We start from the raw sequence: 25,081 nt of genomic DNA, 5'->3' as shown, positions 1-25,081 counted from the left end.
TCTCATTGTTACTGGGAGGATGCCTCAGAGTCTGAAATATATGGTAGAATGTGCTACAGTGCCAACAGGCTTAGTAAGACCGATGGGAAGAAAAGCTTCTCAACAATTTGTCAAAATGAATTTCATAAATTAGGCTAACATGACTGATTATACATGACCAGCACCTCTCCTGCAGAACTGAGCTGACATCTCTCTTTGCTTTGTTTGCCCCCATACAAGTCCCTGTCTGGGTATGAACTGTTGGAAAAACCACGAGGTAATTTAAAAATAATTTTAAAATATTTTAAAATTTAAAAAATTTTAATTTTTAAAATTTTAAAAATTTTAAAAAATATTTTAAAAATAGACCTATGTCTTTTGAAACTAGAAACTATTTTACGTGTCTGAGGGTTTTGGTTTGTTTGTTTTCATGCTATACCAACACATAAGATGCAAGAGAGTATTTATGATGTTGTCAGTATGTTTTCATACAGTGTGATGTTCTGGTGGGCACTTCCAGAAGTTGTGTGCCTTTACTTGCACGTTCAATTCTCCCACAAAACTTTTGTTAAAAGGACAGCATTTCCACAAAGGAACAGCATACTTATCAACAGTACCAGCATGGTTGTAACTAAGGACAGTGGAACAGACTTGCAGTACTAGAAACTAAGGTTACACAGTTCTTTCTTTAAGCAATACCCCACTGGACCCCTCCAGCCCTATATATAAACTTTCCTATAAATGTTGCCATTGTTTTCCTCTACGGGATCCAGAGATTATGGGTTTGAAGGTTATATAATTTTGCATTCTATCTTTAAGAAAAAGGTTACAAAATTATTAATATAAGTTAAGCATGAGAGTGAATATTTATTTTGAACGAGAAAAGCAATCAGGACCAATTGCAAAATTTTAAAAGCTGAAAATACTACAAATATCACAAATTCCCGAAAATAATATAGTATTTTTATTAACTGCCTGATGTACCCCTAAACGACTTTTCCCTACTTTTTGAAGCACAGGTTTTTATCACCTCTAATATGACAATGATTTTATAATATTTTCTATAGAGAGTTGAAGAAATTCAGTTTTTTCCCTCTAGCATGGTTGATAGAAAAACATTGTTAACACTGATACTTTTGAAACATTTCTTTCAGTTTCACATCTCATTGATGGTTAGTTATAGACTGTTAGAATTGTCACATTTGGGGAAGCCCCTATCAAATTTCTTTCATTTAGTTGAGCTAAATGACATAGAAGAGTTTTTGACAGAACATTTCCAGCCCCAAACCATTCAGTTCCGGTTCCTCCAACACTAAGCACGCGTCCCAGCACCAGTGCCGAGGGCACGACTAAACAGCAGACTCAGATCTCCATCCATGAATACATCGGATGAGCCAGGAAGAGTATTCCCGGAGTTACTTCTACAATGCAATGTTAGCAGTACCTAACTCATACAAGTAAACCTAGTCGACTAAACCCAAACTTAAAGAATTTCCAACACAAACTCCACTTGGCACGCTCTCACAAACAGCCTTATCCACTCCAACACGACCCCACCCATGGGAAAGTGTGACAGGTAGGCAAGTGATCGCAACTGATAGCACGTAAAACACCTTACTTTTGCAACAAAGGAACATGACTGTGTGAGCACTTCCCCGTGCCTGGAAGGTCAGTTCTTCCAGCACGGCCCTCCCTCCTTCTGCCCCCTGCGCACACACCCCCACACAACACACCTCTGCCGAGCCTGGGCTGCCTGTCCCGACTCCTCCCTCATCCTCTTGACAGCAAACCTTAGTGTTTCCATCTTCAGTGTTACCTTTGCCTTGATTCTTCCAGTCACTTTCCTGTGCTCATAGTCAAGGCCACCTCTCACTAAGTTTCACCATTGTAGTCGAATCCCTAAATCCACCCTAACCAACTGAGAATGATAAAATTCCCCCAAACCTTAGTTTATCCTCTGCTTAAAAACCTTCATGTGGCCCTTTATTATACAATCAGTGGCATTATAACCTCAGCCTTTGAACTCATCTGTAACCCCAATTATTTCCCCTGCTATTTTAAATGAACTCTCTTTCCCCAAATTATTTTCCTGTATTCTTTGGGTTTGCTTTGAAAAGTCCCTCTTCTTGCCTTCCCCTTTATCATTCCTTTTTGCATGGAGCATCCTTCCTCTTCTCTCTAATTCTCAAAGTAATACTTATTCATCTTGGTCTGCTGTTGTTTTGCTTACCATCTTAGAGGTTTTTCTAAATACCCATAGTTGTGAAAATAATTATCTTTGCTGGAGAAGGTATAGTCTCTATTTGACACAATATATGCTATGTTGTACCTTCATTCAGTTATTGTTTACATAGAATGTGTATATGTATGGAACTGTGCATGTGTATAACATCTTTCCAACAATATCACAGGTTTAATTTATTTGCTATTACCAAGCACATTACTTAGAACTGCAAACATAAGATAAATGTAAGAAACAGTTTCTGCCTATAGGATGTCTAAATCTTGTAAGTGGGAGAAGATAAGAGTGACAATTATAATAGAGTAAGATAAGAGCCCCACACAGCAATTACATATTATATGTTAATCGTTAGACTTTTGGACCCTCCCACTAGACGCCATGCTTTTGAAAGTAGAGGCAGCGTCTCTTTAATCACAGTTTTAATTTTTTTTATTTTTTTATTTTTTTGCGGTATGCGGGCCTCTGTTGTGGTCTCTCCCGTTGCGGAGCACAGGCTCTGGACGCGCAGGCTCAGTGGCCATGGCTCACGGGCCTAGCCGCTCCACAGCATGTGGGATCTTCCCAGACTGGGGCACGAACCTGTGTCCCCTGCATTGGCAGGTGGACTCTCAACAACTGCGCCACCAGGGAAGCCCCACAGTTTTTATTTTTCCGACACCTAGTTTCTAGATGTATTGAGTTCTCTATAGTTGTAGATGCTCATGTAGGGGCTGGGAGATGTCCTAAATATTGCTGAGGGGATTCAAACACTGACTGATGATCTGGATTTAAGGTATGAAGTACAAATGACCTGTACACATGTGTTTGAGTTCTTTGTGAGACAAGTACTGTGTAGAATACAAAACTGGGTACAAACCTCAGTCTACTATAGCTGGTTGGTAGTGTTATCATGAGATTAGTGACGGGAACCTAGTAGGTATTCAAAAGTTTAAGTTTATTTTACATATTATCCACTGATAGAACTTTATATTTTGTTGTGTGGGAGCTTTTTAAAAATCTATTCCCCAAATCTACTTCAATCATGATGATGGAGCTGAAAAAAGTAAATGTACTCTTCTTAGCAGAAAGTCAGTGAAGAGAAGCTTTAAAATATTTAAAGTCTGGATTAGGACATGTAACAAACTAAAGTTCACATTTTTTAAAAGATTCAACTAACGCTAAAGATGGTTTTGAACAGCAGTCTCATTGACGGTGAGCTGTTTCAGGTTGGGCAAGCAGCCACAAGATCTGATCACCTGTAGACAGTCCACGTGGTCAGAGCCTCAGCAGGGAAGGAAGAAAGGTCTGAAGAGTGAATTGCCCCATACTGTCATTTATAATAAAGGGAATCTTGTCTAAGTAATTTTATCTGAAAGTTAAGAACCCCTTGATATTTTCACAATCAACTAAGCATGGTGCTGTTATTTTGCTACTGAGACACTTAAACTTTTGTTTTTCTTACCTCTTACAGAGGAATGAATTATTTAAAATTTTGGATTTCTGTCAAGTTCATAATATTTTTCTCCTTCTCTGGAAACTAATGCCTCTGCATATGGTCCTTGGGGCTGGGTACCCAGGAAGCATGCTTATGTTGTGTGAATGTCACGCCTACACCACCCACGTCACTGGTAGCTGATGAGTCTGTAGATCCCAGATCTGATTTCAAGAGACACCTGCTCTACAGTCATAGACACCTGGCAAGCCCGAATGAACACAATTCTCCCACCTGCGGATCCAGATTAGGGCTGAGAGATGGCCAGCCAGTCAGTATCTGTAGGTGAGGAGAACTGCACTTGGATGTGTAAACTTGGCAGCACCATGTGCTAAGTCATGTTGATCAGCGTAGCCAAATATCGAGTTTGTATGTTAAAGTGGAATGAAAACATATGCAAAAAAACCAGAGAGGAAATGTGGGGAGGGATTCTAGTGCCTCGGTTTAGCTATTTCTTAAGGCCTGATGGCATTCCTATTACTGGACTTCATGATGCCTAATACAGGAAATTTTTACATGTTGAGATGTGGGGAAGTCATTCTGGCTTATACATGAGTTAACTTGAATTATATTCTAACTAGAACAGCCTGTTTGTGGCCTATAAAACATACACTGTATATCTGCTTTAATTATTAAAGAAAAGGGTGCATTGACCAGAAGTAAAGAATGTCCATGTTAAAATAAAGACTAAATGCCTTCCTTCCTGGGACGCCAGTGCTGGTACTCCTTTGATGATAAGACTCCCTTCTCAGGGGACAGGGCCATATTGACTTGCTGTGTACATGCTGATCTGTTTTTTTGAAACCTTGAAGGAAAGTATCCCTGACTTGTTTGATGTTCTTTGCTCTGACAATGCATAAAACAGTGTTGAAAACCCTGCTTCTCTGGAGCAGTTCCTCAGAGTAATCCGGGAAGCTGGCTTCTGGATTATAGTCCTCAGTTTGGCTCAAATAAAACTCTTTTCTCTTACTGTTATAGATTGTTTATTGATTTTCATTGACAGAGTCCCCCCCCCCCAAGGTTTGTTTTTTACTTATTTACTGCTAAAAGAAGATGACATAGCTTCTCCTATTTGCAAATAATGATGCCCAATTAATTCACAAAAAGTAGCTAAATGTCTGTGACTTCAATGGGTCCATAGCTTATCCCAGGGAGAAATTTAAGAGTATAATACATGATGAAATTTTGTGTAATAGTTATTTCTTATTGACTGTCTATAATGTTCGGGGTACTTATGCATGCTTATGTTTTAAGTGCTTATGGACGCTTATTCCTAACATTCATTGCAGTCTTGTGAGGCTGAAATGATTATCGCCATTATATAGAAGAGGAAATGCAAGCCGCAGGGTGTTATAAATTACACAGCTAGTGACACATTTCAAATTGTGGGATGCTGCTTTCTGTTTCAAAAATCGGGTGTGTTCACCCAGCAACACAACAGACTTTCCTGAAGGCCAAACTTTCCAACCCCCTGTCTGCGTCACTCCATACTCCTCATTTCAACAAATGGCACCTCAGTTTTACCTGGTTGTTCAGTCCAAGGTTCAGTTTAACCTTCGCTTCACAAAATTATCTTTTACTCTTTTCTTTTTTCCCACCTCCTCCATCTATCCCATCATCAAATCCTACTAGATCATTTCCACAGTTCACTCAGAATAGACCTCTTCTTACCCCTCTAAGCCTCGTTTTGTCGATGGGGATGCCACCAGTCTCCTTATTTCAATTCTTGTGCCCACCTCACCACATATTCTGTTCTCTGCAATGTATACAGAAGAAATCTTTTAAAAAATAAATCTGCTCATGTCACTTTCCTGCCCCAAACTCTCCAATAGCAACATGAATTGGCCTGTCCATCCCTTGACCTCATCTGGTCCCCCTCACACACTCTCTCCAGCCTTGATGTCTTCCTTGCTGATCCCCAAACACTTCAAGCATGTTCCTCCTCAGTGCCTTTCTGCTTGCTGTTTCCTTAACCAGGGATGCCTTTGTATAGAGGCAGCCCCTTGGCCTAGACTCTACCTTTAGTTAGACACTTGCTGGAGCCTCTAGGTCAGAGAGACCTTCCCTAACAGCTCTTTTGATGGTGGTGCCCTCCTGCCACCTCCCTCTGGAGCCCTTATCTCTACCTGACTTTACTTTATTCATTTCTTTATATATGTTTGTTCCTGTCTTCTCCCACTAAAATGTAAGCATTATGAAAGTAAATATTTGATCTGGTTTGTTCACAGCTACATCTCTAGGACCATTAGAACAGTGCCTGAAATAAGATAGAGGCTCAGTAAAGGATTGAGTGAATGAATTAAAGGGACTGGATACTTTAAATCTAAGTTTTAAAAATCAGATTTACATGGCTTTGCATTTTCTTTTACTTACTATAAAAGAACCACACTCCTCTTAAATTTTCCCATTCAGAATATACCCTTTATCGGAATATGCCCATACTTCCATAAACTCTTTATTCCTTTGTAGCTTACTGTTTTTTGCCTTGCAGTCCTTGATCTATTCATTACAAATTGGAATGCATGTGAAAGATTACAATATTTTTGGAGCTACATGAAAAACTACAATGCTTTTCCAATCTTGTTCTCTTTCACTGTGCCCTATAAGCCCTGTAAATTCTTTGATTAATAACAATGTTGACCGCTATTTCTCTCTCTTTTAATTTTTGAAATAAAGATTTGACTGTTTAGGCTTCTGTTTGGAAGACAAATACACCATAGTGGCAAAGCACATAAAGATGGTAGACCTAGTTCCTCAGAGATAAAAAACAAAAAGAAAAACAAAAAACAATCCCACCTTCCCTGTTGTGGATTATTCATTCATTCAACAAGCACTTATTTCCTACACAGTACATCTCACGGAAGAGATGGTAGAACCAGGACCAGGGTTTGTGTTTTCAGATCAGTGGTCTTGTTCAGAGGGTAGAATATGTTTTCTGCTGCAGATGTTGCAATTTTCAGACTAAGATTTTAAATACTGATACCTGATGTTGTACAAGATACCTGAGATGAACACATTTCCCCTTTTCTCACAGAAATGGATTTTTAAACTTAATTTTTTTTTTTATCAAACGGGAATAAACTTTTATTTAACATATACAACACCAGGGGCACAAAAGGAGAGTTAGCACTGAAATATAAACTAGAAGCGTGAAACCAAACTCACGTGTGGTTCAGAACTTACCGACTGGAGATTTTCCAAGGGAGGAGAACGGATTTTTTTGCATGAGACTTGAAAAATGTAGATAGGAGCAAATACACAAATGCATGAAGTTAAAATAGGCCATTTCCGTGTTTTTACGACTTGTTCTTTCCTGAGATTCTGTCGCGCAAGTTTTCCATATTTGATAAAAAGCCGACACGCCCTGGGCACAACCGGCCTAACCTCTCGTGGACCCTAACCTTGGTCTTGGAACTTACCGCCTCACTGCTGAGCATTTTACAGAGGCCATGATTTTCAGATACACAGACGTGCGTACGAAGTAGACGCGAACAGCATCAGCCTTTCAGGTTTACTAGCAGCTTTGAGGTTTCGGCGACCCGGAAGCATTTCGGCTCAGAATGTGATTTTTTTCGCGACGCTAAGCACATGTGGGGGACCGCGCGGCGGACCGAGTTTTGTCGATTCCTCTCTGGGCTCGGCCCTGGAGCCAAAGAACCCGGACGCGGCGACGCCTCTCGGCCGTCCCTCGGGGGCCGCGGCGCACCGGCTGCCTGGGAACCTGGGCCGCCGAGCACGGGTCGGGGAGAACTGGGGCCGGGTACCGCGGCCGCCGCCACCCAGCACGGGCCGGGAGCCGGAGCCGCCCAGCACGGGCCGGGAAGGCCGGAGGGACGGCCGGTCGGCCGGCGTCCGCGGGGCGCGCTGGGTCAGGGTGGAGGCCCCAACTACCTGAGGATGTTGTGCCGCCTCCATGCTCCGGTTCTGGTTGCTCGAGCGCACCACCGCCACGCGCAGCCACGACGACGGTCCGCGACTCCCGCTGCCGGACTCCCCACCCAGCCGCGCCGCTTCCGCGCGAGCAAGATTAAACTTAATATTTTTTCTTCACTCTTACAGATATTAGTCAGTGTTTCATATTTAATCAGTAGCGTTCCTAAAAACTAACATGCTTTAAGCATTAATGTGTTCTTAGTGACACCTATCAACCATTTTCACTTTGTTTTAAGATTACATTTTTCTTGGTTATTAACCAGTCCATAAAACATTTATATGTTTTGAATGCACAGAATGTGACGGTAACCGTCCTTGAAGAGTTTATATTAGTAATCATTCACAGAGGACATTTGAGAGGACGGCATGTCTATGGATGGTTGAATGAAACAAACACCTAGATTAGGGGACGGGCACCCTGGAGAGGTTAAAGGCAAAATATATCTGTTTCATAGTACTATGATCTGGCTTGCATCAATTCAATTGAACATTTAGAGTGGACTTAGTATGGTTATACAAGTGAATAGAAAACTGCCCCTTTTTACAAGTTTCACAATCTAGTAGGAGAAATAGATACAGGGACTAGAATATATGACCAGTGGAAAGCTAACAACCTGGATGAAAGAGGTCAAAGGGAGTATAATGTGATACAGAGGACTGGAAAGGGAGGAGGTGCTTAGAGACACTGCACTTCTTCTGTTCAGTCTATATTTTTTGAGTTCTGAATTCTTACCTGCCAATTCCATATCTTTTATATAGTGAGAGAGTAGGATATTTGAATGAAAAACCATCTACATGGTCTTAAATTATTAACAAAGTTTATAATATAATCACATTATATTTGTCAAATACTTCTGAGTTATGTTAATCTTTATCATGTCCCAGGATAATCTTCTAAATACATGACTATTCACATTATGTTTATAATTATTTCCATTTTGAAATTGATTGAGTGTTCTAAAGATAAGAAAACCTGAGGATAATTTGTTTCTTAAAATCTAAGCTATTTAACTGATACTAACAACAATGATGGCACCTGTACAATGAAGGATTTTCTCAAAATGCCCTCATTTAGGGCTTCCCTGGTGGCGCAGTGGTTGACAGTCCACCTGCCGATGCAGGGGACACGGGTTCGTGCCCCGGTCTGGGAAGATCCGACATGCCGCGGAGTGGCTGGGCACGTGAACCATGGCTGCTGAGCCTGCGCGTCCGGAGCCTGTGCTCCGCAACAGGAGAGGCCACAACAGTGAGAGTCCCGCGTACCGGAAAAAAAACCAAAAACAAAAAAATGCCCTCATTTAAAATGCACTGCTAAATTCTGTTGCAAATGACATTTGTTTTCTGCAACAAACATTATTTGCTATATTCGTGGTATATGAATGTCTTTGAAGTTTAATTTATTCCCCATCAAACTTAACTCCTCCTAATTAACTGATTTCTCAAGAGTACTTACATACTCTTCATACCCCTCATGGGCTGCAGGAGGGGGTACCCTGTATCCTGGCACAGTGGGTGATGCCCGTGCTCGCGGGGCAGGGACGCTTCTTGCTACAGGGGGCACTGGAAGAGCACCACGGGTCACAGTGGTCCCTCTAGGGGTGAGAACGCCTCGTCCAGGTGGTGGGGGAGGAGGAATGGCACCCCCACGGCCCCTAGGAGAAACAGGTCACATACAGATGAGAAACAAGTAATGAGAGCAGGCAAAGCTCTCATCTTATAGCCTCTATACAATGGGAAGAAAACACATTTATTTCTGCATGTCTGAGTGTTGCGAGTGTGTGTGTTTAATGGAGATTCTTTAGGATATAAAGCATTTTGACCTCCACAGAATAAGTTTTGTAAATATTGGTTATGACTTAGTTATCATAAAAACCATGTAAAATAATTTGATATTTTCTTTTATAACACTAAAAATTCAAAGCAAAGCAAACAAAAATCAACCCACTCTGATTTTTATTCCAAATTCACCAAAAAAGTCTCAAATAAGAGCAGTGTCTAGTACATGACTCACTGTACCATCCATAGCTGCTAATTGTCAATGTCTCCTCCATGCTGGAGGTTATTGACAGTGATGGGCAATTTTGTCACTTACAAAAAAAAAATCTGTCTGCACTTCGGTAAAATGTGGAACTCTAACCATCATGATATCATTCTGCTTATTATAGTAGCTTAAGTTTGAGGTCATTGTCACTGATTTATCATTATGCATGTAACCCCCTGAACTGATACAGTCCCTGATAAAATTTATTTCCTATGGTAACTATGGTGCTAGTGAAATACATGAGGGCTCTGCAAAAAAAATAACACACTGAGTACTTGGTACTGCAGTGCTTGACACAAAATTAACTTGTATTAAAAGTCTAAGATCAAATGGTTGCAGTAAACTCTTATGGTGTTCTGAGGCCTTTGGAAAGGTTGAGTGTTTGTCTAAAGTTTTTGGGCAAAAGCATGGTTATTTCACTTTTTATTATGTCTGAAAGTTTGGCCTCTAGAAAGTACTGCTTTCAGCAAGAACGCTAAAGCTTTGGGGGAAATAATGATCATGGGTTGTGAACCATCACACTGTTTGGCTGCACCCACAGATGGGGTTGTAGGTTATGCTTTCTGCTATGAGGAGCAGTCAGCTGGCTCTTGCAGAAAATGAGCTTGACGAGTGAACAATAAGAATGCTGGTAAAGCTTTTAAAAGTTGTAAATAGATTATAGAGCTGATGAATAGAGAGATTATTAGAGAACTTACTGTGAGTCTAATGTACAGAGAATGCTCTCCTGTACTGGGAGACCCTAGAAGGCCCAGTGCCCACTTCAAGCACAATGTAACTGAGACCACAATATTCTACATTAGCATGATAATATAAAAGCTGATCTATAAGATGGATATAAAGAGTAATTTTACCTTCACTGGATCTCCAAGCACCTTATATACAGGGTGTGCATACACCCAGGTTTGCCCAGAATAGTTCAGAATTACAACTGTTGTCCTAGTTTAGCATTTTAATACTTTCAATAGTGTCCCTGTGTGGGTGGTAAGTTATATGTCACCTTACTTTAAACTATATTCACAAGTTATATCTATACCACTGAATAATCACAGGTAAGTGTTATAACTCCCTGAGCCTAAGGTAGATTATTTTTCTAAAGGGTAAAATAAGATTTCTGAATCTGTAGCCATTCTTCCTGCTTTAAAATTATATGATGCTCAAATCAAATCTAATTTCTCATCCCATTCCTTCATCAACTGTCTCCCAGACAGAGCCCTGGAAAATCTGTCTCTTGAATCTGACTCATTACCTCCTACACATTACATCCCTTCCCTGGAATATTAACCCTATATCTCTCTTCAACTCAAGTCCTCACTTCAACTCAAGATTCACATCACCTATTTAGAACGTAGTGTCCCTGGCTGAATCCACTCTACAATGTTCTTTCCTTTATTTTTCTGACTTCTTGAAAATTTTCTATCCTTAATTCTTCACCTCCTGCTCATTCCTGAATCAAATGCAATCTAGTTATTGCTTTCTCCTCTTTTTTTTTTTTAACATCTTTATTGGGGTATAATTGCTGCTTTCTCCTCTTTATTGAAAATATTCTTGACTGGTATCACCAGAAGCCTACTGGTTTCTAAATCCACTGGAAATCAGTCCCCATTCCACTGTAACTGTTATATTTATCACTATGGGTTACTATCTGGAAAACGCCTTCTTTGAACTTTTATGACTCTGATTTTCTCCATATTTCTTCCTCCCTCCTTTATATTCTTCAGGCTCATTCATTGACATCTACTCCTGGGCCCACCTTGGAATGTGGCTATCCCCATTTTCTTCCCCCCACCCTCCTTCTGTGCCTCACGGTGCACCCCTGCAGTCTCTAACCCTGATGGCTGTTATCTCTTTCCTTCCTACCACACACCGTACCCTGGATCATGTCTCCTTAACTGGTCTGCATATTAGAGTCACTTAAAGACCTTAGAAAACCTCCAGACTCCAGGCCATACCCCAGGCCAATTAAGTCACAGTCTCTAGCAGCAGCGAGCTTTCAGTGATTCCAATGTGCAGACCAGTTTGGGAACCACTGCCTTACATCTGTCATCTAACTTAAAAATCTTGACAACCTTGTCATATAGCCATTTCTAAGCTATTTTAAAGGTTGAGAACCAAGTCACAGAAAGTACAAGTCATCTTCCCAAGGTCACACTGGCAATCCATAGACCTAGGATTAATTATATTCTTCATTAAATTTGGTCCTTCACCTAATTTTAGTGGATGATGTCATTAATCTCTAACCAGGACAGACATGAGAGAGTTATACTGTCTAGGACCACTCTCTTGTCTCCAACATCTAATTGGGCACTAATTTGTATAAATTCTAATCTCTAATCTAGTCCTTTATCTCTCTAACACTCCAAGTGGTATTCATTTCTGTGTTGGATAATGAACTTGTATTCTCCCTGGCTTCCTTGCCACACACCTCTCTGTCTGTCTTTCTCTCTTTGATCTAATTCTTCTCTATCACTCACAGTGGTGACTGAGTAGTCTTTCTTGGAGACAAATATGATTAGTCCCCTCTTTAAAAAGCTCCATTAGATTCTATCTATGTATTAGTTCTCATTGTAGTAAACAAAACCTTCAAAGTCTGCCTCAAATGTTTTATTTTCCACTGTTCACTCTCATTCAACATGTAGCAGTGATGTGTGTGAAGATCTTAATTCTTCAATTACATAATATATATTATTATAATATATAGATGTAATACTTTGTTTTCTGGTATGCATTATTATTGGAAGATTAGATAGTTTTCATAGATATGCTTGTTGAAACATAAATTCCTTTAATTAAAGAAATTTTCAACAAATTAAAGTTTTAAAAATATACCAGGTACCGTTCTTTTTGAATTTCAGTGTAACTGAATAACTTTAAAAAGTCACAATTTCATAAATATGTACAAATCAGCATCCATTAACCCATGTGTTCAAGAACTTTCTGATCAATATGATCTTCTGTTTTGTGAAGCTATTTTCTTATTCTTATTTAATTGCAGATATATTTCATCATGTGGTTTGAAACAGAAGACAACAGAGTTCTGCTACATTTACTTTTATTAATGTTAATACATTAATTACATCAAGATAGCATTGAAAGTGAGGTTTAATTTTCAATATTAATTTTCATTTTTAACATATGCAGTATCAGATTGTATGATATATGGAATGTTAAAAAGCAAAAGCTTTCAATCAAATTTTTCTTCTAAGATATTTAAAAGTCTAGATTATAATGCACTCTTCTTTATTAAATAATTAAAGAGATTAATATTTTACATTAAAACTTCACTGAAATTGAAATCTTATATGGTTCACTCAAATATGACAAATGTATTATTACCTTAAGGAACACCAATAACAAAACAAAGTCTTTTAATATGATGATTTTGTAATCTCAAAAGCAGGTTAATGCATTATTCTTTTAAATGGTCCCTATTCCAAGGAATATAGAATAGAAAAAAACTTGTTGCCTCTATAGTCATTCAATACATACTTAGGTTACACCATATATAACTGCCAAAATTATCATTTTTTGAACTACAAAAGTGACAATTTCATTATTAAAATCCTATGATTTAATCAGTCTAAGATTGTCTGCAATGGTGTCATTTCACAACCCATCATGCTGAAGTTAATATAAAGGCTTTGTAAAAGGCTGATTCCATTAAAAAAAGTCCATAAAAATGTTATGTCACATTAATTTTTAGCAATAAACTAATGTTCCTAGGTAGCATTAGAAAGCTCATATAAAAAAAATTTTTTTAAGAAAAAAATGTGAAAATAATCACTGAAACATTTTCAGAAGTTTTTCTTTTAATCAAAGTAATTTCTATAATTGCCACATTTTACCTTTAGTCAATTATTTCGTTGATATTTTATTTGGAAATTGATCATTCTTAACTTCTTTTCTGATAGTGTAAAATTTTTTGAGGTGTCTGTGACTTAAAAACAGTGGTGTTTTGAAAGGTGGTGAAAATATTTGGGGAGTAATTTTAAAAATAAATTGAATCAGCAAAGTATCTTAGAATCTCTTAAGATGGTTTCTATGCAATACATGAAATAGTATTCTAAATCTAAGTCGTTTAGAGATTTGAAGGCCAACTATAACAGGATAAAGAGAATGACAGAGTTACACAGTCTGTGTGTGAATGCTATGAGTATTTTTCACTTTACCTCTTTGCAAAACAATGCTTTCTCTTGAAAGCTTGGCAAATGTAGAATCCTACAAAACAAATTCTGTTGCAGAAAAATTCCAATTTCTTTGCAAAGTGAACAATATCAAATAAAATCTTCTCTGATGACATTGCAGAGTCAAATATAACTAAGCTTTAAATATTCTTACCATCAGCCATGTAACAAATGTGCTTCTGGCTTTCTGGACTGGTGGTGTGTATATATATATAAATGTGTGTGTATATATATAATACACATACATATAATATATATATAATCTACTTATCTATCTAAATATATATATATCTACCGACCTACCTATATCTATCATTATCCTCATCTATCTGTCTACCTATCTGGCAAGACTGTATCAATTCATGGGCCATTTAAGGCATAGATAATATTTGTAATTTTCTCTTCATTCAAGGTCATCCTGGTTCAAAGATGCATATGATTGAATCATCTGCATGTCCTAATCCTGGGGACAAAACCAAAACGTAGAAACTCTTAGGTTTGCTCCTCTTATTTTCTTAGGAAGCTGTTAAGAGCTCAAACTCTGAATTCTAGAGTCAGACTACCTGTGTGTCCTCAGGCATATTGCTTACATCTTTATCAGTTGCTCACCTGTAAATAATGCTTAACCCTACTATGGAGGATTTGATGAGTTAATAACTTATATAAAGCTCTTACAAGCTATGTAAGCATCTGTTGTTATTGCTTTTGTGGTGGTGGTGGTTATTGTTGCTGATATTGTTGTTGTTTATTCCTAGCTGTGATCATGACACAGAACAGGCCAGCAAAGTATTGCCATCCTTATTGGCTGTTAATTTATTTAAAGTAAGAACAAATGTACCTTGAAGGAGTTGTGGGAGCTATTCTGATCCCTCTGCCTTTAATACCTCTGCCACGACCAGAGTCCTCTGAGCCATTTAAGTAAGATAATTCACGTAGTTGTTCCTGACGAATTTCATCATTGTAGTCCTAGAAGAAAAAACATGACCTGATGAGCTAAAATGGAGCATGGAGTTCTTAGAACTGAACAAACACAGTAAGAAAGGAAATGTTTCACTTATTTTCTGGTATACAAAAATCTAAAATGAGGTAAAAGTAAATATAATTTAAGTTCCTAGTTTTATGCAGAGAAACTGAAGTTGCTTCTTTTACCAAGGAAGTACTCAGCAGGAAATCAGATGAGATTTGCTGGGATATCACTTTATATGTTAGCTAGAAAAGGAAAGGTAACAATATAGAACAAGATCTTGGAAGGTCCCAAGGTCATGGTTCCTAATAAGAGGATTACTGAAAAACAACTTTAGTGGTATAAGTACGTGTAGATTGTTAAAGACTGCATAATACTCAAATAGTTCCTGATGCATAAACTGAAAAGGGGCAATCCCAAGGACCAAAGTAGATACTGTGTTAAAATAATTAAAAAGTGCAAAAAAATATCAGTTTCAGACAACTGGGAAGCTATGCAATCCAACTAAAAAACTTGAGGGGCAATGTTTAGAAATAAATAATTTTCTATGTGTTCTAGCATTGGGCTGATGGAGAATGACAGCCATAGCAGAAGACACACTTCACAGTAACAGCCAGAGATTTGGTCAAAGTCAAAGAGACGATCTCTATCCTTCATCAGTGGAAATGTATCAGTCATTTCAATAGGACCAAAGAGTGGATCTGAGTCACTGAAGATGAATGCTATCTTCAAAAAACAAGTGTCAGTCTTACCTGTTTCTCTTTTTACTAACACACACATGAATGCACACACACACCCTGGTAGAACAGTACAAAACTGAGTAATTGGTATTTTTGCCTAACGGGCAATCCAAGTAAATTCTTTTTCAGTAAAGATGTGTTTATGTGAAAACCATGAGCTGTCTAGGAGTTGAGACAAGAAATATTTGTAGAAATATCTGGGTTAACATAAATGATGTCTGAGGTCTGGTAGTGGACACTTGAGCCAGGTTAGCTCTGCACTTGTGAGTTATAGTAACAGCACATGGAAACCGTGCACTCACCTGCACAGCCTGGTCTAGAAGATGGAGGGGATGCATTCAGCCTACAAGCTTTTCTAAAGCACAGCTTTACCTCATGGTCCAAAAACTGCCTTGTTCACAAGCAAAAGTACTAGTCACTCCAAAGCACTTACTTTTTATTTTTAACATGTTGCTTTCACATTTATCCTGTTCAGCACCTGATTATAGTGGTAATGGGCTCAAGACAGTTGATTGACAGAAGAGCTATAGTAGAAAATGATAGTTTTTAACAATTACTCAATTTATACCTCTTAATTTTCACATTCAAGCAACAACCAAACTGAAGAATAAGCATGTCTACTATTTTATTAGGTACAGGGAATGTGATGAATTGCTACTTCTGACTGAACTGAGCAGCCACCATGAAAATGAAAAATTAATTCCATAATTTTCCCATGTAATATTCCTAATTTGAAAGCAGATCTTTGCAGCTTCTTATCTAAGAAAAATCCATGGACTCCTAAAGGTCTTTATGAATTATAAAAAGAGATAGATTCTCATTTTTGGCAACATTGAGGGTTGAGATAAAAATTAACAAATAGCAGATAAATTCATACATGTAAAATTTACTTTAGAGAATATCTTTATGCCAGAATTAGAAAATATATTATTGTGGATATTAGCATGAATATTTGACACTACAGGTTAAGTTAGTTCTTACTGTAAGCAAAACACTACTGTTAGTGTATAATCAAGTATCTTATGAGCTCAGCTAGATATACTCTGTTTTAAGAACTGGATCATCTTCCAGGGTTGTGGTGGTGAAGTGAATGCAGAACTCTAAATACAGGTGTAACTGACTTAGAATATGAGTCGCTCTGTTCTGAAATCATATTGCTCCCAAGGCCATGGTACACAAGAGCAACTCCCAGTCAATGACCAAATGTGGTTGAAATGCTAAAATAGGCCCATTCTTGGGAGTCACAGTTCTCCTCTGCCCGTGCCTCAAGGATTCCTAGACAGCTGGGATGAATTTCCCTTTAATACCATTGCTTCTGGGCTGTGACCTCTTTCCTTTCGGTCAGATATTCTAGTGTGAAGGCTCTCCAGTCTTCCTTGGCTTTCTCATTTTATTTATTTAGTTAGTTAGTTTTTTGTCCAAGATCATTTTTCCTAATGAACTCCTTACATGTTTAATCTCAACTAATCCTGATTCTGGGAGGACCAAAACTAACACACAGAATGTTGACAAAATCAAGTTCCTAAAATTACAAGCTGAGAGATTTTGTAAATCCACTGATGTTAATGCTGGTGGAACCTATTCTGTTCAACATACCTTATACTCTGATTAATTGGAGTATTTGCCATTCTCTTACTTTAAAATGGTTACATACAGATTAAACATGGAACTGATTACTGACTAGCAAAAAGGGTAGTAATCAATGTTTATTTTAAGAAAGTAAATTGTATGTTGCCCAATTTTCTAAATCACTTCACTTAATAAAAATGTATGAAAGAGTCAGACATAGAGTGAACTAACACAAGGCATGTTTTGGGCGTTGGCTGACATAGATGAATTGTGGAAAGAGGGAGAAGGCTGGTTGGTGTGTGTATGTGTGTGGTGAAGTGAGATAGAGAAAGAGAGGTTGGGCAACCACAAGCTATTCAAGAGTGCCTTAGTGGAAATTATACTGTATGACTTGGTAAGGTAGGAATAAAAGAAATTTTAAATGCAGAAATGGCTAGAAGTACAATGACACCATTAACCAAAGAAAGAAAGGAATGAAAAAAGTTTAGAGGTAGAGAATTTATATTTTGCCTTGATAATCTTAAGTTTAAAATGCCAAGGAGACATTAAAGTTTATCTTAGAAATTCAGATCTAGGTCAGGGGAGTAAATCTGAATGTCATTTGCACACACTTGTGATAAATGAAACATGGAGATTGCCTAAGAGAATAGTAACATAATGTAGTGACAAACATTTTCTAATCATACTTCATACTTCTAATGCAAATTTATATCACTGAAGAAAATCAGTTGACTTATTACAGTATTATGATCATTAAATGACCAGGTCTTTAATAAACTCAAGTTTTTCTAATTAGACAACTAAAATATATATACCACTGTATTTATAGTAATGAAGCATCTAGCTGTCTCAAATAAATACAAAAGAATTTTAAATGCCCAAATGTAGAGATACTGAAACTCTAAGTATTCTCTAGACTGAATATATCCTGTGTATTATTTTTATGATATAGATATAATTTTCTAAACCCCCAAATCTTTTTTTTTTTAACATCTTTATTGGGGTATAATTGCTTTACAATGGTGTGTTAGTTTCTGCTTTATAACAAAGTGAATCAGTTATACATATACATATGTTCCCATATCTCTTCCCTCTTGCGTCTCCCTCCCTCCCACCCTCCCTATCCCACCCCTCCAGGCTGTCACAAAGCACCGAGCCAATATCCCTGTGCCATGCGGCTGCTTCCCACTAGCTATCTACCTTACTACGTTTGTTAGTGTGTATATGTCCATGACTCTCTCTCGCCCTGTCACAGCTCACCCTTCCCCCTCCCCATAACCTCAAGTCCGTTCTCTAGGAGGTCTGCGTCTTTATTCCTGCCTTACCCCTAGGTTCTTCATGACATTTTTTTTTTCTTAAATTCCATATATATGTGTTAGCATACGGTATTTGTCTTTTTCTTTCTGACTTACTTCACTCTGTATGACAGACTCTAGGTCTATCCACCTCATTACACATAGCTCAATTTCGTTTCTTTTTATGGCTGAGTAATATTCCATTGTATATATGTGCCACATCTTCTTTATCCATTCATCTGATGATGGGCACTTAGGTTGTTTCCATCTCCGGGCTATTGTAAATAGAGCTGCAATGAACATTTTGGTACATGACTCTTTTTGAATTTCGGTTTTCTCAGGGTATATGCCCAGTAGTGGGATTGCTGGGTCATATGGTAGTTCTATTTGTAGCTTTTTAAGGAGCCTCCATACTGTTCTCCATAGTGGCTGAACCAATTCACATTCCCACCAGCAGTGCAAGAGTGTTCCCTTTTCTCCACACCCTCTCCAGCATTTATTGTTTCTAGATTTTTTGATGATGGCCATTCTGACTGGTGTGAGATGATATCTCATTGTAGTTTTGATTTGCATTTCTCTAATGATTAATAATGTTGAGCATTCTTTCATGTGTTTGTTGGCAGTCTGTATATCTTCTTTGGAGAAATGTCTATTTAGGTCTTCTGCCCATTTTTGGATTGGGTTGTTTGTTTTTTTGTTATTGAGCTGCATGAGCTGCTTGTAAATTTTGGAGATTAATCCTTTGTCAGTTCCTTCATTTGCAAATATTTTCTCCCATTCTGAGGGTTGTCTTTTGGTCTTGTTTATGTTTCTTTTGCTGTGCAAAAGCTTTGAAATTTCATTAGGTCCCATTTGTTTATTTTTGTTTTTATTTCCATTACTCTAGGAGGTGGGAAACCCCCAAATCTTTAATTGTATATTATATGCTTATATCCAGCTCTTCATTAAGCACAGATCTAACTTTGAATTAATCTTTCATCACTAGGACATGAGTCCATCCTGTTGAACATTTAATTGTGGCATATGTTGCTGATGCTTCAGTTACATAGGATCTTAAAATACTCATAAACAAATTATTCCAAGATTGCCTTGTAAATGTGATCTTATTAGAAATATACTACAGCCTGAGCTGGAGACTAGATGGTGGAGTAGAATGACTTGAGCTCACCTCCTCTCAAGAAAACACCAGCATCACAACTAAATGCTGAACAACCATCGACAAAGAAGACTGGAACCTACCAAAAAAAGATATTCTACATCCAAAAGCAAAGAAGAAGCCACAATGAGATGGTAGGAGGGGCACATGTGCGATATAATCAAATCCAATATCCACTGGGTGGGTGACCCACAAACTGAAAAATAATTATATCACAGAGGTTCTCCCACAGTAGTGAGATTCTGAGCCCCACATCAGGCTCCCCAGCCTGGGGGTCTGGCATTGGGAGGAGGAACTCCCAGAGCATTTGGTTTTGAAGGCCAGCAGGGCTTGATCTCAGGAGCTCCACTGGACTTGTGGAAACAGGGACTCCACTCTTGGAGGGCCCACACAAGTTCTCGTGTACACTACCCAGGAAAAAAGCAGTGAATTCATAGGAACCTGGGCCAGACCTACCTGCTGGTTTTGAAGGGTATCCTGGGGAGGTGGGGGGGGCAGCTGTGGCTCACTGTAGGAACAAGGACACTAGTGACAGAGGTGCCAGGGAGTACTAATTGGCATGAGCCCTTCTGGAGGCTGCCATTTTGATGCCAAGACCTGGACTCACCCAACAGACTGTAGGCTCCAGTCCTGGGATGCCTCAGGCCAAACAACCAAACAACCAACAGAAACACAGCCCCACCCAACATCAGACAGGCTTGTGAAAGTCTTACTGAGCCCACAGCTGCCTGTAAACACACCACTTGACACAGCCCTGCCCATCAGAGGGACAAGACCCAGCTCCACTCACCAGTGGGTAGGCACAAGTGAGTGGAGGAAGGAAGGAAGCCTTCACAAGCATCTAGACCAGCCTCACCCACCACAGGCAGATAGCAGAAGCAAGAGAAACTAGAGCCCTGCATCCTGTGGAACAGAGACAATGAAAACAGGCAAAATGAGATGGCAGAGAAATATGTTCCAGATGAAGGAACAAAGTAAAACCCCAGAAGAACAACTAAATGAAATGGAGATAGGCAATTACCTGAAAAATAATTCAGAGTAATGAAAGCAAACATGATCCAAGATCTTGGAAAAAGAATGGTGGCACAGACTGAGAAGATGAAGAAATGTTTAAAAAAGACCTAGAGGGTATAAAGAACAAACAGTGTTGAAGAATACAATAACTGGGACTTCCCTGGTGGTGCAGTGGTTAAGAATCTGCCTGTAAATGCAGAGGACATGGGTTCAAGCCCTGGTCCAGGAAGATCCCACATGCCATGGAGCAACTAAGCATGTGTGCCACAACTACTGAGCCTACACTCTAGAGCCTGCATGCCACAACTACTGAAACTCGCATGCCTAGAGTCCATGCTCCACAACAAGAGAAGCCACTGCAATGAGAAGCCCACGTGCCGCAATGAAGAGTAACCCCCACTTGCCGCAACTAGAGAAAGCCTGCGTGCAGCAGTGAAGACCCTATGCAGCCAAAGATAAAAAAATAAATAAACATTTTAAATAAACAATACAATAACTGAAATGAAATATCCACTAGAAGGAATCACTAGCAGAATAAATGAGACAGAAGAACAGATAAGTGACTTGGAAGTTAGAATGGTGGAATTCACTGCTGCAGAACAGAATAAAGAAAAAAGAATGAAAAGAAATGGAGACAGCCTAAGAGACTTCTGGGACAACATTAAACACAACAACACTTGCACTATAGGGGTCCCAGAAGGAGAAGAGAGAAAGGACCCGAGAAAATATTTGAAGAGATTATAGTCAAAAACTTCCCTAACATGGGAAAGGAAATAGTCAATCAAGTCCAGGAAATGCAACAAGTCCAAGTCCAGGAAATGCAGCAAGTCCCATACAGGATAAACCCAAAGAGGAACACACCTAAACACATTTTAATCAAATTGACAAAATTAAAGACAAAGAGAAAATATTAAAAACAACAAGGGAAAAGTAATAAATAACATACAAGGGTTATCAGCTGATTGTTCAGAAGAAACTCTGCAGGCCAGAGAGGAGTGGCATGATATATTTAAAGTGATGAAAGGGAAAAACCTACAACCAAGAATACTCGACCCAGCAAAGGCTTTTGTTCAGATTTGATGGAGAAATCAAAAGCTTTACAACGAACAAAAGCTAAGAGAATTCAGCACCACCAAACCAGCTTTACAACAAATCCTAAAGGAAATTCTCTAAGCTAAAAAGAAAAGGCCACAACTAGAATTAAGAAAATTATGAATAGGAAAGCCGACCAGTAAAGGCAAGTATAAAGTAAACGTAGGAAATCAACCATGCACAAATATGATATCAAAACAAGCAATAGTGAGAAGAGAAGAGTACAAATGCAGGATATTGGAAATCACTGGAAATTAAGAGACCAGCAACTTATAACAATTTCGTAAAGCAATCTTTTATATATACTGCTATATAAAAACCTTATGGAAACTGCAAACCAAAAAACTATAATAGATACAAACAGAAAAAAAGCAACCCAAACACAACACAAAAGATAGTCATCAAATCACAAGAGAAGAGAACAAAAGAGGAAGGAAAGAAAAAAGACCCACAAAAACAAATTCAAAACAATTAAATAAATGACAATAAGAACATACATATTGATAATTAACTTAAATGTAAATGGATTAAATGCTCCAACCAAAATACATAGACTGGTTGAATGGATATAAAAATAAGACCATGTATATGCTGTCTACAAGAGACCCACTACAGATCTAGGGACACATACAGACTGAAAGTGAGGGGATGGAAACTAGTTATTCCATGCATGTGGAAATCAAAAGAAAGCTGCAGTAGCAATGTTCATATCAGACAAAATAGACTTTAAAATAAAGATGACTGTTACCAGTGACAAAAAAGGATGCTAAATAAAGATCAAGGGATCAATCCAAGAAGAAGATATAACAAGTGTAAATATATTTGCACCCAGCATAGGAACGCCTCAATATATAAGGCAAATGCTAACAGCCATAAAAGGAGAAATTGACAATAACACAATAATAGTGGGGGACTTTAACACCCCACTTACATCAAAGGACAGATCATCCAGACAGAAAATCAATAAGGAAACAGAGGTCTTAAATGACACATTAGACCAGATGTACTTAATTGTTATTTATAGAACATTCATCCAAAATCAGCAGAATATGCATTCTTATCGAGTGCTCATGGAACATTCTCCAGGATAGATCACGTGCTGGGTCAAAAAACAAGCCTTTTAAAATTTAAGACAACTGAAATCATATCAAGCATCTTTTCTGACAACAACACTATGATTTTAGAAAGGAACTACAGGAATTAAACTTTATGAAACACAAACACATGGAGGCTAAACAATATGCTACTAAATAGCCAATGGATCATGTAAGAAATCAAAGAGGAAATTTAAAAATACCTAGAGACAAGTGATAACAAAAACAAGATGATACGAAACCTATGAGACACAGCAAAAGCAGTTCTAAGAGGGAAGTTTATAGGAATACAAGCTTACCTTAGGAAACGAGATAAATTTCAAATAAATAACCTAACATTACACCTAAAGCAACTAGAGAAAGAAGATAAAACAAAACCCACAGTTAGTAGAAGGAAAGAAATCGTAAAGATCTGATCAGATATAAAAGAAGTAGAGATGAAGAAAACAGTAGAAAAGATCAATGAAATTAAAAGTGGGTTCTTTGAAAAGATAAACAAAATTGATAAACCTTTAGCCAAAGCCATCACGAAAAAAAGGGAGAGGGCTAAAATCAATGAAATTAGAAATAAAACCAATCCAAAAATGGGCAGAAGACCTAAGTAGACATTTCTCCAAAGAAGACACACAGATGGCCAAGAAACACATGAAAAGCTGCTCAACATTACTAATTATTAGAGAAATGCAAATCAAAACTACAATGAGGCATCACCTCACACCAGTTAGAATGGGCATCATAAGAAAATCTACAAACAACAAATGCTGGAGAGGGTGTGGAGAAAAGGGAACCCTCTTGCACTGTTGGTGGGAATGTAAATTGATACAGCCACTATGGAGAAGAGTATAGAGGTTCCTTAAAAAACTAAAAATAGAATTACCATATGACCCAGCAATCCCACTACTGGGCATATACCCAGAGAAAACCATAATTCAAAAAGACACATACACCCCAATGTTCATTGCAGCACTGTTTACAATAGCCAGGTCATGGAAGCAACCTAAATGCCCATCAACAGACGAATGGATAAAGAAGTTGTGGTACATACATACAATGGAATATTACTCAGCCATAAAAAGGAACGAAATCAAGTCATTTGTTGAGACGTGGATGGATCTAGAGACTGTCATACAGAGTGAAGTAAGTCAGAAAGAGAAAAACAAATATCGTATATTAACCCATGTATGTGGAACCTAGAAAAATGGTACAGATGAACCAGTTTGCAGGGCAGAAGTTGAGACACAGATGTAGAGAACAAAGGTATGGACACCACGGGGGGAAAACCACGGTGCAGTGAGGATGGTGGTGTGCTGAATTGGGCGGTCGGGATTGACATGTATATACTGATGTGTATAAAATTGATGACTAAGAAGAACCTGCAGTATAAAAATGCAAACAAACAAACAAACTAATACTAAACTTTCTTTGGGTTATTTGTATGGAAATATGTTAATATAAATGTTTCAGACATTACATGAAATTTCTAAAAATATTATATATTCTGGTATAATGTTATAAGTCATAATTCTAGTTATTACTTTAAAATGTATATCTCAGAAATAACTAAATTTCCTTGTCAATTGCATTATTATGAACATTCATCAGATCTTTAACCGTGGTCATTTTTAAGTCTTTTGTCATTTACAGACAATTCTGGGTGTACTCTGATGCTTTTGCAAAAATGTTCCTATGAAAGGGTTTCATCTTCAAGGAATTCATGGAAAAGACTCTGACAAGTACAGGTTTCTGGTAACAGCCTATACTGTTGAACTGAATGAATAAACATTTTCAGAACTCTAATGGAAAACTGATGAATTCATATGAGTGCTAACAAAAGATCAAGTTGAAAAAAAAATTAATTACATGGGACTGAGTGAACTGATGAGGATAATTATAATTTTTGTGACTTTCTGTTTGAATAAAAAAATCCTGCAAGGGTTCAGAGGCAAAAAATATACAAATCAATTTTCACTGCAAAGTAAAGGAGCTGTTACAGTGGAGGACTAGTGGACTGAATGTCAATATTATGACATAGTATGAGTGTGTTTCGTGTTTGGTAATTGCAATCATTGTTGCTTTTGTTGTGTTCATCCACTTACAATGCTTGATGTCAGTTTAGTTATCCCTTGTAAAAATAAAATACAGTGTGTGTATGTGAAAAAATAAAAAAATAATTGATTCCAAAAAAGTTGCACTTTGTGCAACTACCGAATTTCAGACAACAAGCTAGAATCCATCTTCTAACTCAGATAAAAGTTCTGGAGATATATATATATATATGAACATATTTATATATATAAAAATAGGAAG

General features: G+C 38.0%; 1 protein-coding gene across 1 annotated transcript in view; it reads right to left on the bottom strand.

Annotated features, from left to right (window-relative positions):
• The window catches only part of KHDRBS2 (KH RNA binding domain containing, signal transduction associated 2), a gene marked incomplete at both ends in the record, with an annotated part of 694,748 nt that overhangs the window by 276,474 nt on the left and 393,193 nt on the right, over positions 1-25,081 (bottom strand). Inside the window, 2 exons of the mRNA XM_082664427.1 lie at positions 9,079-9,277; positions 14,689-14,816. Coding sequence (XP_082520553.1) covers positions 9,079-9,277; positions 14,689-14,816 — 327 coding nt within the window. The remainder of the gene's footprint in view (positions 1-9,078; positions 9,278-14,688; positions 14,817-25,081) is intronic.

The sequence above is a fragment of the Grampus griseus genome (genome assembly GCF_964374135.1).
Source record: "Grampus griseus genome assembly, chromosome: 10".
NCBI lineage: Eukaryota > Metazoa > Chordata > Mammalia > Artiodactyla > Delphinidae > Grampus > Grampus griseus.
This window is presented reverse-complemented; position numbering and strand designations above follow the sequence as displayed.